The 16,377-nt window shown below is 45.4% G+C and overlaps 1 protein-coding gene across 2 annotated transcripts in view; it reads left to right on the forward strand.

Annotated features, from left to right (window-relative positions):
• The window catches only part of LOC147023979 (cadherin-13-like), a 91,725-nt gene that overhangs the window by 60,655 nt on the left and 14,693 nt on the right, over positions 1-16,377 (forward strand). For both annotated transcript variants that reach the window (XM_085890085.1, XM_085890087.1), the window contains exons 7-10: positions 3,179-3,354; positions 10,538-10,675; positions 12,837-13,016; positions 14,843-15,084. In XM_085890085.1, coding sequence (XP_085746211.1) covers positions 3,179-3,354; positions 10,538-10,675; positions 12,837-13,016; positions 14,843-15,084 — 736 coding nt within the window. The remainder of the gene's footprint in view (positions 1-3,178; positions 3,355-10,537; positions 10,676-12,836; positions 13,017-14,842; positions 15,085-16,377) is intronic.

Consider the following 16,377-nt stretch of genomic DNA (forward strand, 5'->3'; position numbering starts at 1 on the left):
TCGAAGAAGCTTCTGGCATGTGGCGAGAACAAAGCAGAGCTGATCAGGTTTTTTTCCAGACTTGAAGGAAGAAACCAGCTGAATGTCTGAAGAAAGTCAAGGTGTTCGTTGCTCATGATGGGGAGTGCCATGAGTTTACAGACGAGAATGAGCAGATGATTGTTCGCTCTGTGCCAGAACTTGAGTGTAACCACGAAGAAGCAGATCCTCGTCTTTTCCTTCACTGCCAGTATGCTGCGAGACATCAGCCATCAAGTTCAACAGATCGGGCCCCATACCCAGTCCTAATCAAAAGTCCTGACACAGACGTCTTTGTGATTGGAATCACCACGGCTGAGCATATTGGAGCAGAGGTATTGTTCCACACTGGAAGAGGTAACAATAGGAGGACCCTGAGTCTATCAAAGATAAGCTCACATCTGGGACCAGATGTCAGCAAAGCCTTGATATCACTCCACCGTTTCACAGGTTGTGATTCGGTCAGCTCTTTTCATGGAAAGTCTAAACCCAAAGCCTTCAAGTTGTTTGCCAGTGACACTGCTTGCCATGCTGTCTTTCAAGAGTTGGGGAATTCATTTACAGTCAGTGATGAATTGGTCAAAGGTGCGGATAAATTTATTTCCAAAATGCATGGGCAGGACAGTAAGAAAGTCAATGAAGCCAGATACAATCTGTTCCTTATGTTAACCAAATCAGAGGCACGTCTTCCACCCGATGCAGACTCTCTCAAGAAGCATGTCATGAGAGCAAATTACCAGGCTGCTGTACACACTCGATGTCTGGAACAGTTTCCACCAATTCCCAGTCCAAATGGACATGGATGGAAAGTTGTAGATGATGAATAAGACATCGACTGGGGGTGATCTGCCTCCATCTCCGAGCAGCTTGCTTGAACTAACATATTGTTCATGCAAGAAAACTAGCTGTGAGACGCCGTCTGGTACAGGCAAAGGAACATGTTCTTGTCGACGGCATGGTGCGTCATGTACGGAGCTTTGCAAGTGTGTCGACTGCAGACACTCTATTAGCACAAAAGAGTTAGATTCTGATGACGAAGAATCAGATGAGGAGTAGATGGTCCATGACACGGTGACCCGTGTCATCATTGTGTGATACCACAGTGTTTTGCATTGATGTACATGAACGTGTTAAACATGAAATAATTTATCTATCTATAAATCCAGCAGTGTGTGTGTGTGTGTGTGTGTGTGTGTGTGTGTGTGTGTGTGTGTGTGTGTGTGTGTGTGTGTGTGTGTGACTGCTGTTTCTCGACAACCTCTGGTCCGATCTAATTGAAACTTGCCAGGTATATTGCTGGGGCCCTGAGTATGTGCCTTTTCAAGGTTTGATATTAATCGGACAAGTGTTTCCCAAGTTATGGCCATTTATTTACCAAACCAATGACAAGACACGTTGCTGCGTGTAGGCGTGGCTGCGTAGGCTGGTGCGTGGCCAGCCGACGATGACGTCACGCACCGTGCCGGTTACAATGGGGAAGGGGCGCCTTAGTTACCGTGGCGTAGGAGTGGCAATGGTCAATGGCAGTGAATGTCATGGCAAGCAAAGACAGGGAGGTAAACTTGATTTTAATTTTGATTTTAAGTAACTCTGTGTGTAAGTATCACAGCAGTTGTTACTTCAATGAAAGCCATAATTTGTGGAATACATGTGAACATTCTGTACGGGCACGCACCGCTTCCGGATAGTGATGACTTACTGTATTCTAATAATTTCTCGATTTCTTATGCGAATTTATAGATAAACACAATGCCCCAATCCAGTCGTCGTTTACGAGAGCAAAGGAACGGCCTGTGTGGTTGTTTGAAAGTTTTTTTTTTTGTTTTTTTTTTTTGCACGTACGGCCACGCACGTACGGGCACGTACTAGTTTGAAAGAAAGGCTACTATTTTTGCTTCTACTTTTAAAATAAAATGATTAAAACACAATGCGAGTCGTCTTCCTATTATATTAATACATAGACATCAGAATTCCTAAAGAGTTATACACAGCTATCTCAGAATGGACACAAGATGGTGCAATAGGTTTTGCTCATCAGCATAACTAATTAATGTGCAACTTTTTGCACTGACGAGTTGTGAATTCTTTCTAAGTGATTTTTTAAATCTCAATATATGCAAAATTTCAGGTAGATACACGAGGTGGGTCACGAAAGTCAAAAACTAGACACATTTTGGATGCTCGGCCCATGGTCTAATCTGGTCTGCTGCTTCCTCACTGCTAGCAGGTTTATGGCCTTGCAGTCTTTTACTGGCTCACTTCTTGTTTTGCTTCTGCTGCCTTCTTACCTCTCCACTCCCAGTACCTGCCGCCCCCCCCCCAAAGGTACACGCATTTCACTAGAAACCCTAAACCTTGTTAACATTCCCGTCTTTGCTTCATGCACGCACCTCCATTCATTCTGTTCTTCTCTTGTCCATGAAGCCATTTTACCGAGTCTGTTGTCTTCTGCTCTTAAACGAGCCTGTTGACCACCACCATCTCATGTCTCTCCCATTACACCCACTGAAATGCTGTCTTCCCTTTCCCTACAACTCCTTTCATCTTGCGGTACATCCATGCATTTTTAGCCACCTGTTTTCCCTTTTATCCATTCTTTCTATGCTGACTTTTCATCCCCTGGTGGTTTGCTCTTTCATGAACCTCAACACCTGCGATTGAAAAGAAAATTTTCATTGTGCAGGCCAGGATACTGTTATCGTTTTCTTTTTGTTTGCATCCTTCTTCACCTCCTCGCCTGTCCCGTCTGCCGGCATTCGTTGGTGGATGTTAAAGATCCCATGGTGTCCTTCGTGAAGAGTAGGCGAGGTATCGCTGGCACCATGAACAAATTACAAATTCCTGTCCTAACCAGCAGAGGGCATTGCATCAGCGGCAAAAGCACACTCTCAGTCGATGAAGCCACCCCACAGCCTTGTGCTGTATATGAAAGAAGAAGACCACCTCCTCTCTAAAACTTGAATATAACTATGTCACTCAACAAACCAACCATATTAGCAGTTCAACACATTCAAGTATCTGCCTAGAGGCTTAAAGATCAGCTATAGTTATATATTTTAGTATAGTTGTACTTGTATAACCCAAAGTTGTTTTGTTATCATTGCACTGTATTAGTAAGACTGATATTTATTTTAAAATAAAAATTCTGCCTCTTCTTCAGGTACCACAGTGATGCAAATGACAGCGATGGATCGTGATGATCCTAATACAGAGCACGCACTGCTCCGCTACAGCATCGTGCAACAAGACCCAGAAAGTCCTTCAGCCAAGATGTTCAAAATTGAGGACTCTGGCTTTATCGTCACTGCTGTGTCGGCAAATGTCCTTGATCGGGAGGTAAGATGGAGAACGTGGTGAAGGGCACAGTACCCACAGAGAGCAGTGTTTGGCTTTAATGTTTGAGCGAATGTGTCCACTCCACCAGTTGACTAACATGTTGTGCGACATGCAATATATGATGCAATATAAAATATTGACGCAAAATAGCGGAGAGTGATGATTTGAGTACATGTTGAGTGAGCGTGGAAGAAAAGGCATCGAAGACGTTTGGATTCCGATTCAATTATTCCTTCAACTGCAACGGGTCAAAAATCTCAAAACCCCTGCTGGGAAACCCCCTTTAATGAAAGCGAAAGCGTATTTACATATTACGAAACCAAAGTCAAAATGATACCGCTTCACAAACAAGCAAATATCATGATGCATGAATTAGCACAAGTACAGTATTGTTGCGGGCCTGGGGTCGGTGGTGAGAACGACCACTAGGTGGGGAAAGCTTGCGTCGTCTCCCACCAAACTCCCCGGAATTGTAGGCCGTCGCTCGGATAACTCCGCGAGCCGGCGGGTCGTTTAACCGACCGTGGTCGCCAATATTTCAACCGCGTAGCATAGGGTCTATTTGTCTATAACCAATTTACCTAATTCACGAAGCGATTTTGACTACCGGGGAAACCACACCTTCGGCACGTCTTGCTCGAACCGGGTCACTCTACTGACTGCGGAAGAGTTCTAACAACTGACTACCAGCTCCGGTTCGGGTGCAGCCGAGCGGAAACTGCCAAAGCCGTGCCAGCTGGAATGAACGGATTAATTATCGGGGATAAAACCCTGCCTAAATTCAGATCTGAACCAATTCAAGAAGGGACAGAAACGGACTGGGAATATTTCTACAAATGTTTCTTTACAATAAAAAGACAAAGGCAATACTTGATGTGAATATGCAAGAAGGAATATTTACAATGAGCAAAAACACTTATTCAGATTTACTTACAAGATGGGCCCACACGCAGACACACACAAAATGAAAAGAAACCCAGTCTTTATGGGACCCTCGCAGCCGTGGAGAGAGACAAGCTGGGGGTCAGAGTTCAGTGGTGTACCTGACCGTCAGAGGAAGGGCATGTTCCGCGATGCGGCACCTGACAGGTCGTTGGTCTGGTCCCCAGTCACACGTAGGGACTCGTGGTTCGTGGCGGAGCTTGGGTGGTGAACAATCGGGCTCCACGGAAGGAGGTCAGGGTCGCTCTTCCCTTCCTTAAAGCTCCTCGTAGCAGCCACCGTGAAACTCCAGAACCCCGTACAGCCACCGTGAAACAAAACTGACTGTTTACAGCCACCATGAAAGCAAACTCGACCCGTTACAGCCACCGTGAAACAAAACTCACTGCTTACAACCGCCGTGAAAGCAAACTCGACCGGACCCTTTTTACAGAGAGTCTCGGAGATTTTTATTGGCCCCTCTCCACGGGGAGGGGCCCTTGGCGAAAACAAACCTCGCTGTCCGCCTCTGATTGGACAAGGTCCTCTAGCCAACCTTTCCGGGGCGGGGCCTCGGCCTCTGCCAGGAGACCCCAGTTACTCCTCCACGTGGCTTCGCTCTCGACAAGTAACAGTGTCAGCGCCGCGAAGGTCATCGAACAAGAGTTACAACGTTCGTGGGAGCCAAGAACTGGAACCGCAAGACCCCCTCTCGGCAAGTCAAGGTACGAGCAGCCAGCGGGTGGTGATGGAGCGTGATGGGCCGAAGGGGTCATGCAGATGGGATGGTTTATTGGAAGTAATAACCTAACTAAAAGAAATCGCAACGCACGCCTTTGATTCTCCCACGAGACAAAAGGAAGGGGATCTGACTACACACATACTTAACGACATAACTGACTTTTGGGACATCTGCATGTTGAATGCAAATGGTTTCCAGATCCGTAACAGTACTTTAGTTTGCCTATTTCGTGTTCTCATTTGAGCACCTTGGTCTGTGGGCTCAACCTCTAAGTTAAGGTCGTCGGTGGTTGGTACGACTTGAAGGTAAAGATACTATGCCGGATTGTTACTGTATGTTTCATGATTATATTTTTCAGGTGGTATCAAAGGTAGACTTGAATTTTAGGCATGATATACACGTGAAATGAACAAAGTTGATTTTGAAAATTCACTTGACACACGAGTAATGGCGGAGAATTGCCCAAAAAGCTATGAAACAGCTAAAACGTAACAAACTAGTAAGGTTGTGGAACACCTTACCCCGCACAGTCTTGAGAAGCATGGACGATTGGATGTGGGCGTCCGTCTTTAAGCAGCACATTTGATTGCTCACGATGTAAAATTCCGTTAGTTTTGTCCGAGTCCTGCTAAACTGAAGGGTTTTGAAAGTGCCTGCCAAAAAGTCGATTTGTGTGATGCATCGTTTGAGTATATAATTCAATCGAAATAAAATATGGATTTTAAAGGTTGAAGAAAAAAAAAATCTGAAGTTTACCGCCGTTGATGCAGAGTCTTGTACACCACCCTATCTAAAGGCCCTGTCACACCTTGACGATTTAGCCAGCGTATGCCGACGTATGAAAAATTTGTCAAACGCTGGCACACGTCGAATACATTATGGGTAAGTTTTGTATACGTTAAGAGCATGCTGAAGCACGCTGGCATACGTCGTAGTACGCCGAGCTCGTCGAGCATGCTTAAAATTTTCCGACGTGCTCGGCGTATGACTCACACGTTCCGCATACGCTGGCCATAAGTTGTCGGCACGTTATGCGATCGTTGACACACGTCGACACACGCTACTTGTAAGTTACTCATAAGTCGAAACACGTCAAGGTAATGTCTAGCGTACCCGAAACTTATTTCTAACCCATGAGTAGCGTGCTTTGAACCTATGTGTAACGTATCTCAAACGCATATTGACGTATGTAGACGTATTTGACGTCTTCCGGACGACCACAGAACTTACTGAACATGTTTCTAACTTACAGCTACCATATAGTGGCGTATTGGCAGCGTTTAGGGGAATTGGTATATAAAAATGGGGTTCACACAGGAGGAACCCGTCAGTGTTTCAGACTCCATGGTGAGTAGATGTCCATGTCAGTAGTATCAGTAGTAGTAATAGGTGAGCATGTCAGTAGTAGTAGGTGAGCGTGATGGGGAGGGTGTGGGTGATGATGGATCCTCCTTGCGTCCACGTCCACGGCCACGGCCAGGAGACTTCTTTGCAGCATTCTTCGAAGTTTTCTTCGGCATGACGGTCATGTTGACACTTCGATGTCTAGTGCGGTTATGATTTGAATTGTCGAGCGGCAGCCTTTTAATAGGCTACGCCACATGATCGTCGGTGATGCGCTGCCGCGCTATGCATAAGTTCGACTAACGTTGGGCATAAGTGGTGAACGCTGACAACACGCTAAGCATTCTTTGGTATAAGTTATCTATAAGTTATCAAAACGTTCTGTGGACGTTACTAATGCATTATGCATACGTCCAACTCGTTATGAATACGCCCAAAACTGAAAAAAACCATCAATAGTTCAGCGTATGCCAGCGTTTTAGATACATTTTGATACGTTGCCATACGCTGGCTAAAACGTCAAGGTGTGACAGGGCCCTGAACATGTTACAGTCGTTCTTCATGCCTGTTGTTTGTGTCCTTTATGACGTTCTTAAAACAGTGTTTCCTGTTTGGGATGATTTTCAATTGTGTTTGACTGCAAGACAGGCACCCAGAATAAAAATATTATCTCACTCGTCTCTGCACATGTGCAATCAGGACAAATTTAGAGCCAAAGTACTGCTAAACTGCAGGTTCTTTTCTGATTAATGTCCAAAATATTGCAATCAAATGAAATTAAGTTGTTCCTGTATCACAAACTGACGTTTGCAGACAGACAGACAGCCAGACAAGGTGAACCAATTGCTTAACCTCGCTTTTCGCTTCACGCATGTGGGGCAACTACAAGGCCTTCGTCCACAGCTCAATGGAGTACTGCTCTCCCTCCCCTTTGGGCTGGTGCCCCTGCCTCGCATTTTGAACATATTGGTGCAGTCGAACCCCCTCCCCCCCCCCTCCTTTGGCACAGAAATTTAGCGAACACAGTTAAGTCACATCAGTAATCTTCTTGGAGCCTTGAGTCGACAAATGAATGCTTTAAGCTATGTGAAGGGTCATTGATGGCGTTCAGTTCACGACCAGTGAAAGCATTCAGCTCGTGCATGAAGGCCACACGATTCTCTCCACACATCAATCCCAAGAGTTGATGCAAGTTTTTCAAAGCCAACATATCTTGTGTGGGTTTGTGTTCCATGTTTTTGACAGAAAGGACAGAAAGAAACCTTGCCTGCAGAAGCACCATTTTGACAGTTTATCGTCGGGTCAGGAATTGAACCCAAACTAGACAGCTCAAAGACGAGTCCGCTACCTCTGAACTGTCTCTCACCAAACCATGAGCCTATAGACAATGTACAAAAATATTCTCAAGGCAACAAAAGGTTGAGCACACAGGCACGATTGGCCAAACAGCCTCTTCCTTTGTTTAAGTTTCACCCTGGATAATATCCCTTATTGGGAACGCGTCTAATGTACATCTGCGTCGATATTGTCTGCCCTGCGTCTCTTGGGGTTGTCAATGAATAGTAGTCAAAATGACGAATGCGGTTTGCTTCATCTAGTTGAATTACAATGGATGAGTCCGTTTTGATTCGTTCATCGAGGATGGTGGAGGTGGCCGGCCCATCTGGTGCGTTCCTGGGACACAGACACGGATCGCGAAGGCAATTTATTTAACACGGTTTTCATGCTAATGTACCCTTGTACAAACTACCACGTGATGTTGATCTTGTTTGCGACAGTCACATGTTTTTTTGTTTTTTTTTATATCCACCAGCCCCTCTCAAGGAAGTTTCAGAGTTACATCTGCCGTTGATTTAACCATTTATGTGGACTTTTGCAATGCCCAATTCGAGATAAATGTAATTTGGCTCAAGATCAGGTGGCTATAGCAAAAACAAATGAGTTTGATGTTATGTTTTTGCTAACCGATGGTAGCTTTTGTGTATCATTCTATATCATACATGTGCTGTCACCTTCCTCAATCCCACCCCACTGCCCCATTGAGTGATTAAAACTATCAGAGAGCGTGTCCGTGTCCGCACCGTGTTGGCAATGGTTTGTAACCCGTAATCAACTTATGAAGCAAGATTGAATTAGTTTTGTTCCTGTGCAGTTTATGTATCATTTCTTAAGGATACCTAAGAAGGTGTTGATATGCTCTCAGCACTTTGTGGAGATCTAATCTTAAATAACAGCACAGATACCCACCGTGATCTCATGTACAATAAAACTCAGTAGAGCGCAAACCTCCCTCCACCAGGCTGATTAGTTGACGTTTTGTATCCCACTGATAGACCATATCTGCATCCGGATTTTAACCAAAATCCAACTGGCTTGTTCTCGTCACTGAACCAACTCATCCACCAAATTTGGTCATCCGTCCTCAACTTTTTGAAATATCATGCTATAAAAATTTATATTCTCGTATCCGGATCCAGATCTGGATTTTCACCAAAATCAAATCAATTTGTTCTTGTCACACGCCCATATTGTCCCCCAAGCTGTTAGATCTATCATTTCCTCCACCACCGAAGGTGGGGCAGAGGTTATGCTTTCACCCCCTGTCTGTCTGTCTGAACAGGATATCTCAAAAAGTCGTTGACGGATTAGGACGAAATTTAGTGGACAGGTTGAGTGTGTGACAAGGCCGAAACTATTAGATTTTGGTGAAGATCCGGGTCTGGCTTGTATAATTTTTTTAAGCGATTCTTCACCATTGGGAGATGGGGCCAAAGACGATATATGGCATAATGTTTCAAAAAGTTGTGGATTAATTATGACATAACTTGGTGGATGAGTTGGGTGGGTGACAAGAACAAGCCTATTCGATTTTGGGCCAGGTCCGCTCTCGATCCATCCTATCAATGGGATGCAAAGCGTAAATTGTTCAGCCTGGTGGAGGTCTGCGCTTCACTGAGTGTCCTTCTCATGTTATATATTGTTTTTGGTCGTATCTTTCAATGGTGAAGCATCACCTAAAAGTATCCTCGGATCTTCAGTAAAATCTAATCAATTCGTCCTTGTCACACACCCAACCTGTCCACCAAGTTTTGTCTGAATCCATCCGTACCTTTTTGAGATATCCCGCCCACAGACAGACAGACGAACGGGTGAAAACATAACCTCCCTCCCACTTCGGTGGTGGAGGTAACGAATGGAACTCAGATTTCAAAAACTGAGAATTACTCGATGTGATCATTGTGTGAGCAAGTAAATAATTTTATGATTGATCGATTTAGTACAGATAACTGGGATTACAATGTCAAATAAATAATTAGAGTGAAGCATTTTGGTTGTGCGTATTCGGCATTCCCATCTGAACACTTCACTTTTCATGCTGCGGTCCCAGCTTCAATGCTGGGATGCTGGCATTTTCTTCTTTTGGGGGGAAGAGCTGCAATTGGAATTATCTGAGCTATATAACCCCATTGTGTTATATATGCATATCTATCTATAATTCCAGCAATGTGTGTGTGTGTGTGTGTGTGTGTGTGTGTGTGTGTGTGTGTGTGTGTGTGTGTGTGTGTGTGTGTGTGTGTGTGTGTCTGTGACCGCTGTTTCTCGAGAACCGCTGGTCCGATCTAATTAAAACTTGCCATGTATATTGCTAGGGCCCTGTGGATGTGCCTTTTCAAGGTTTGATATTAATCGGACAAGTGGTTACCAAGTTATGGCCATTTATTTACCAAACCAATGACAGTACACGGTGCTGACTTCACGATTGACGTCACAATTCTTTCTTTTTTTTCTCTCTTTATTATTATTATTTTTTTTTGCACGTACGGGCACGCACTAGTATATACAAAACCCAGGTTAATTTTATTTTCGGTAGCGATCGAGACAGCGGTCTGTTACCTATACACCGCCCCTAAAAAAGGGATGCCTCGGAAGAACGTTTTGCACGCTTGGAACAAGATCGCCCCTTAGGCGGGTGCTCCGCTGGTAATATATAATTATATAAAATCTGCTTCCAAATCATTCCACCGTGCTTGTCATACAGGACTATCAACAACTCGCACATCGGACAAATAGGTTGAACATGTACTTCATTTTTCCCACCATCCGGTTCCCCCTTATTTGACGAATCGATAAAACTCGTGATATTCTCGGGGCTGGACCTTCCCTGTGTCATTTCAGACCATTCCCAACAAGTACACTCTGGTGATCCGGGCCACAGACATGGCGGGGAAGTCTGGAGGTCGGAGTGAGACTGCTACAGCCACCATCTTCATCTCTGACAGAAACGACAATCCTCCCTTATTCGACAGCACCCAGGTGTGGGACTTGCGGTGTGGAGAACCTTTAATGCAATTGGCCCTTCATGCTGCTGATGGCTTTATTTATTTAATAATTCAAATTCGTTCTGGAGATAACTTTTGTCTGTGCATCGCACGTACACGTCACAATCGGTAGGTTTTACAAGAGGTGGTGCTGAGCATAATTAATACTGTAGTACACAGAAGGCTCTTTGGACAGATCCACATGAATGTGTGTCTGTTGCTGCTTCAGTGGCGATGTTTTATCCCATGATCCTGTGGAGTCGGCCACACAAGTTTTCTCTTTCCACGCCCTTCTGGCCATTTGTTTTTTTTTTTTGAATATTTTTGTCGTTTTTGTATTTTTTTTTTCTTCTTCTTTTTCTTCTTCTTTTTCTTCTTCCCCTCAGGGGAGAAGGCAAGGGCTTGGTTAAAAACACACAACATCAACCACACAACACCCCTTGACAAGACCCCCACCAACAGCACTCTGTACACATGCACACAATCACCCATCAATACTCAAACTACCTAAAAGTCTTTTCAACATCCCCATACCCCTCTGTCTCCATAACTTCCAGATACATATCTAATTCTAATTTAAACTTATCTTCTGTTTCTGCTGCCACTACCTTTCCAGGGATACCATTCCATGCATTAACTACTCTCTGAGTGAAAGTCCCTGACCTTGCTACCATCTTAACTCTCCTCTTCTTTACTCTCAGGCTATGGCCCCTGGTTCTGTCACTGTCTACTCTGTTGAATAATTAATCTTCACTTATTTTATCTCTACCTTTCATTTTCTTAAACATCTATCATATCTCCTCGTAACCACCTCCTTTCTAGTGTATAAAGCCCTGTCTCCTTCAGCCGATCCTCATAGCTCATGGCCCTAACCCTAACCCGAACAGCAAGGCCTGGAATCAATCTAGTAGCCCTGCGCTGAACCCTCTCGATGGCGTCTATGTCCTTCCTGAGTTGTCATGACCAAAACTGCACACAATATTCTAGATAAGGCCCTCACTACATTCCTGTCCAATATTAACACCACCTCTTTTGATTTATAATTGATCCCCCTCCGAATACAGCCGAAAACCCTCTTTGCTGTACCTATAGTTGCCTGACACTGTACTACCTGCTTACCTTCCGTATCTATTACCACCCCCCAGATCCTTCTGCTGTGTGACACGCTCCAAAATTACCTCTTGCATCCTGTATTCCCTATTTTCATTGTTCTTTCCCATCCCTAACACCTTACAGTTGCTCAGGTTAAATTACATCTGCCAGTCTTTCACCCAATCTATACAAGTATCAATACTTTCCTGAATCCCATCACCACCCCATCTGCTATCCACCTCACCTCCAAGCTTTGTGTCATCTGCAAATTTGGAAAGCTTACTCTTCATCCCATAATCCAAATCGTTGTTGTAAATAATGAATAGCAATGGTCCGAGTACTGATCCCTGAGGTACCCCACTACCTACATCCTCCCAGCAAGAGATCCTCCCACTCACAGCCACTCTTTCCTTCCTACCACTAACCCAGTTTGCAATCCAATTAGCTACCTGACCAGCCACTCCACAAGCCCTCACTTTGGCTAACAACCTCTGATGTGGTACCTTATCAAATGCCTTCTTGAAGTCAAGATACACTATGTCCACTACCTTTCCCTCATCCACCCAATCAGACACTGCTTCATCGAACTCGAAAAGATTTGTTAAACAGGAACTACCTTTGTTAAACCCACGCTGACTACCTTTAATTAGTTTGTATTTGTTTAAATGGTTCCTCATCCGGTCCCTAATTAATATCTCCAACACCTTCCCCACAACTGAAGTCAAACTAACAGGTCTATAGTTTCCCAATTCTTCTCTGGATCCTTTCTTAAACAATGGCGTTACATTTGGAGTGATTCCCATCAGCCTACTCAGCATCCACATCTTTATCCTCTGCAGCAATCTCTCTTATTTTTATCAAGACGGAGGCCTTCACTCGATTCAGAAGACCTTGTCTTATTACTGTTTTGGCAGACAGCCATGTATTTGGCCATTGCTTAGGCTAACAACCACGAGTGTGCTGTAACCGTAACAATAACAAAAATAATAATAACTGTTATCACGGAGAATGTGCAAGCCCACTGATTTTGATGTGGATTCGGATGTTGTGATCGGTTCGTTTAGATGACAGTTGAGGTCCCTGAAGGCCTCACGGGTGTGGTGTACAACATTACGGTGAGTGATGCTGATGAAGAACAAAAGCCCACATGGCGTGCGGTCTTCACCATACTTAACACGGACTTGAAGAATGCTACCATCAACACAGATCCGTCCACGAACAATGGCATGGTCACGTTGCTGGAGGTGAGTTGTATTTCTACACCTTGATGTTTGAGGCATGCAATGTGTGTGTGTGTGTGTGTGTAATTGGTGTGATGGAGTAAATATTGAGTGGCGTGAGCAGTAAGTGGTGGAGCTAGTAGTGGAGTAAGTAGTGAGAAAATTGGGAATGAAAGTGAAAAGGTAACACGATGAAGTGGTGAACATCAAAGTGTTTTCAAAACCTCATGAGATTATTTGCTTTTTCTCACCCTTCCTCTCCTTTTTTAACAGATTCCTTAGAAACACCCACATTTAACTTCTCCAATTCCGTCTGTCTTTTGCACCTCTTAGTGCTCATTTTAACCTCCTCACTAAAACCCCATCACGTTTCCTCAACATATCAATTTGCAGTGCCACGAATCACAGAAACCACCACCGCCTCAAATTTTCTGTCACGGCAGTGGCGGCCGAGGTTAATCTCTCGACCCAATTTGTGGCGACAGGCGGTTAACTCCACCAACCCGGACAGCTGAGCGGTCTTTTCCTTATTAGGAGGTGGACATGTTGATCCTCGGAGATTTCAACTCGTGCGGGAGGGGAATGGGGAAATTACGGTGGGACGGAAGCACGGGGAAGCACAGCACGGGGGGGGGGGGGGGTTATACTCGAACCCCACGACAAATACACGGATACAGCTTCTTAAAATGAACACATTTAATGAAAATCGACGAGTATTTACAAAGGACAATAATTCGAAAGGTAATGATAATAACGTGAAGTAAATAAAAGTCTAAGTCGAGGCACCTCTACACGCAGATTTAAATACAGACGAAGGGGAAAACGAAAGAAAAGAAAATTCCTCCTTTTATTTTTGCACTTTGCTTGGCCCAGAGCTGGTCTTTGTGGAACTTGGAATTGAAGCGCTAACACCAGCACATGCAGACTCACACAAAATGGTGCCAAGTCACTTCTCTTGTAGTAGGCCAAATGTACACGAAGGCAATCCGCGAGCGGCACTCAACACCAAGGCTCAAAGACCCAGTGCAGCTGCTCCGTGCGTCAATCGTCCTCACCGACCCGCTATTTGACATACATAAGGCTCGGGGTTCCGTTCCTCACGACCCAACCACGAGCCAAACAAAGGCCAGAGTCTTGCTTCACCACACGAGCCAAATCGCCTCAACACGAATACAAGAATCGTGCCATCCTCTTTGTGCATCAAAGGAAAGCCAGCCGTAAAGCCTTATTTTTACAAGCCATTCTTTCTCGACCACGTGCGTCCTTCACTCCGCACTCAACCTCTCTTCCGAAATCAACTCTGCCTCGTGTGTGCGCTCTCCCTGAACTCTACTCTTCTCTCTGACTGACCGACGTCACCCCGAACCACCATTTTCTCCTCCGGGGCGTCACTTGTTCACACGAAAACCGGGAAGGCGGGGTCTCCGCCCGCTCGGCACGTCTGGCTAGCCTGTGACATCACGCCTATCATTCATCAGCCTCTGGGGCATGACTTCGCCCGCCATCACCCTTGGAGGCGGGGCTTCTGCCTGCTTGGCTCGTTTGGCTCGCTTGTAAATGTAAAAACGTAGGAATAGGTTCCAGGGGGCAATCACATCCTGGGGAAACTTATTGTTAAACCCGAGCTAATTAACGTGACACCAACCCCCTTATGGTGACACATAACACTTAAGCTCACAGTTTCCCTATTTAATTTCATCAAGATGTCTCCTACACGTCCACGGACCAAACAACTCAATTCAATCTTGAATTCCTCTTAAAATTCCTCCATCTACCCCCACAAGCATAAAAATACATTAACATATTCCTCTTGATCCACCATTCCCATAACAAATCTTCTCTTCCCTTAGCCTCTGGATTACGAGAGGAATTCTTCGCACTTCCTGATTGTGTCAGTGGATAACGAAGAAAAGGCATCCGACATCCTTCCATCCACCGCCACAGTATCAATCCTTGTGGTGGACAAGAATGAACCGCCAGTGTTTTTATCCAAACTGGTGGAGGTGGTTATGAACGAAAGCGTGCCATTGAAGACCTTTATAACCACGCTGAGTGCTGTGGATCCAGACACGGCTCAAGAACAGAATATCTCGTGAGTTGATGAAAGGGGGAGAAGAGGGAGGGTGTTTTCATGAACATAATCTTCACACTTCCCTGCTCATCCTTAACAACACAACCTGAGAAATAAAATAGGATGAGAATAGTGTGATGGAAATGCAGGAAAAAGACTTGGAAAAAGCAAAAGCTACTTTTGGAAAGTCGAGTAAAATCCCGTGGTTATTTTGAGAATGCAGTTTATTTTTGAACCCAGCTCCAAAACGCTTGCATAGACATGGAAGGCAATGTTTCCGTCATCAAGCATGCACGCATGGCATCCCGTCCTCGAGCACCCGTGCGCGGCATCCCGTCCTCGAGCACCCGTGCGCTGTGTCCTCCCTCGAGCACCCGTGCACTGTGTCCTTCCTTGAGCACCCGTGCACTGTGTCCTTCCTTGAGCACCCGTGCACTGTGTCCTTCCTTGAACACCCGTGCACTGTGTCCTTCCTCGAGCACCTGTGCGCTGTGTCCCTCCTCGAGCACCTGTGCGCTGTGTCCTTCCTTGAGCACCTGTGCGCTGTGTCCTCCCTCGAGCACCTGTGCACTGTGTCCTTCCTTGAGCACCTGTGCACTGTGTCCTTCCTCGAGCACCTGTGCGCTGTGTCCTTCCTCAAGCACCTGTGCACTGTGTCCTTCCTTGAGCACCTGTGCGCTGTGTCCTCCCTCGAGCACCTGTGCACTGTGTCCTTCCTTGAGCACCTGTGCGCTGTGTCCTTCCTTGAACACCTGTGCACTGTGTCCTTCCTTGAACACCTGTGCACTGTGTCCTTCCTCGAGCACCTGTGCACTGTGTCCTTCCTTGAGCACCTGTGCGCTGTGTCCTCCCTCGAGCACCTGTGCACTGTGTCCTTCCTTGAGCACCTGTGCGCTGTGTCCTCCCTCGAGCACCTGTGCACTGTGTCCTTCCTCGAGCACCTGTGCACTGTGTCCTTCCTTGAGCACCCGTGTGCTGTGTCCTTCCTTGAGCACCTGTGCGCTGTGTCCTCCCTCGAGCACCTGTGCACTGTGTCCTTCCTCGAGTACCCGTGCGCGGTGTCCGTCCGTCCTCGAGCACCCGTGCACGGAATCCCGTCCTAGAACACTTCTTCCTCTTCTCCAAAGTTGAGTTGTTCAATATTGTCATTAATGTTTTATTCTTTGATGTAAATGATGGTGACCGGGAATGTTAAAAATGTCTGTGTGTTTACGGCAATTAAAACGAGGTATTTTACATATTTCCTCATGTTTTGTTTGTTTTCCCATTAATTTATTTATGTATTACACTCATGAACGTAATTATTTGTTTTCG

The sequence above is a fragment of the Eptatretus burgeri genome, chromosome 7, assembly GCF_056783735.1.
Source record: "Eptatretus burgeri isolate ZD-2024b chromosome 7, Ebu_testis_v1, whole genome shotgun sequence".
Lineage (NCBI taxonomy): Eukaryota > Metazoa > Chordata > Myxini > Myxiniformes > Myxinidae > Eptatretus > Eptatretus burgeri.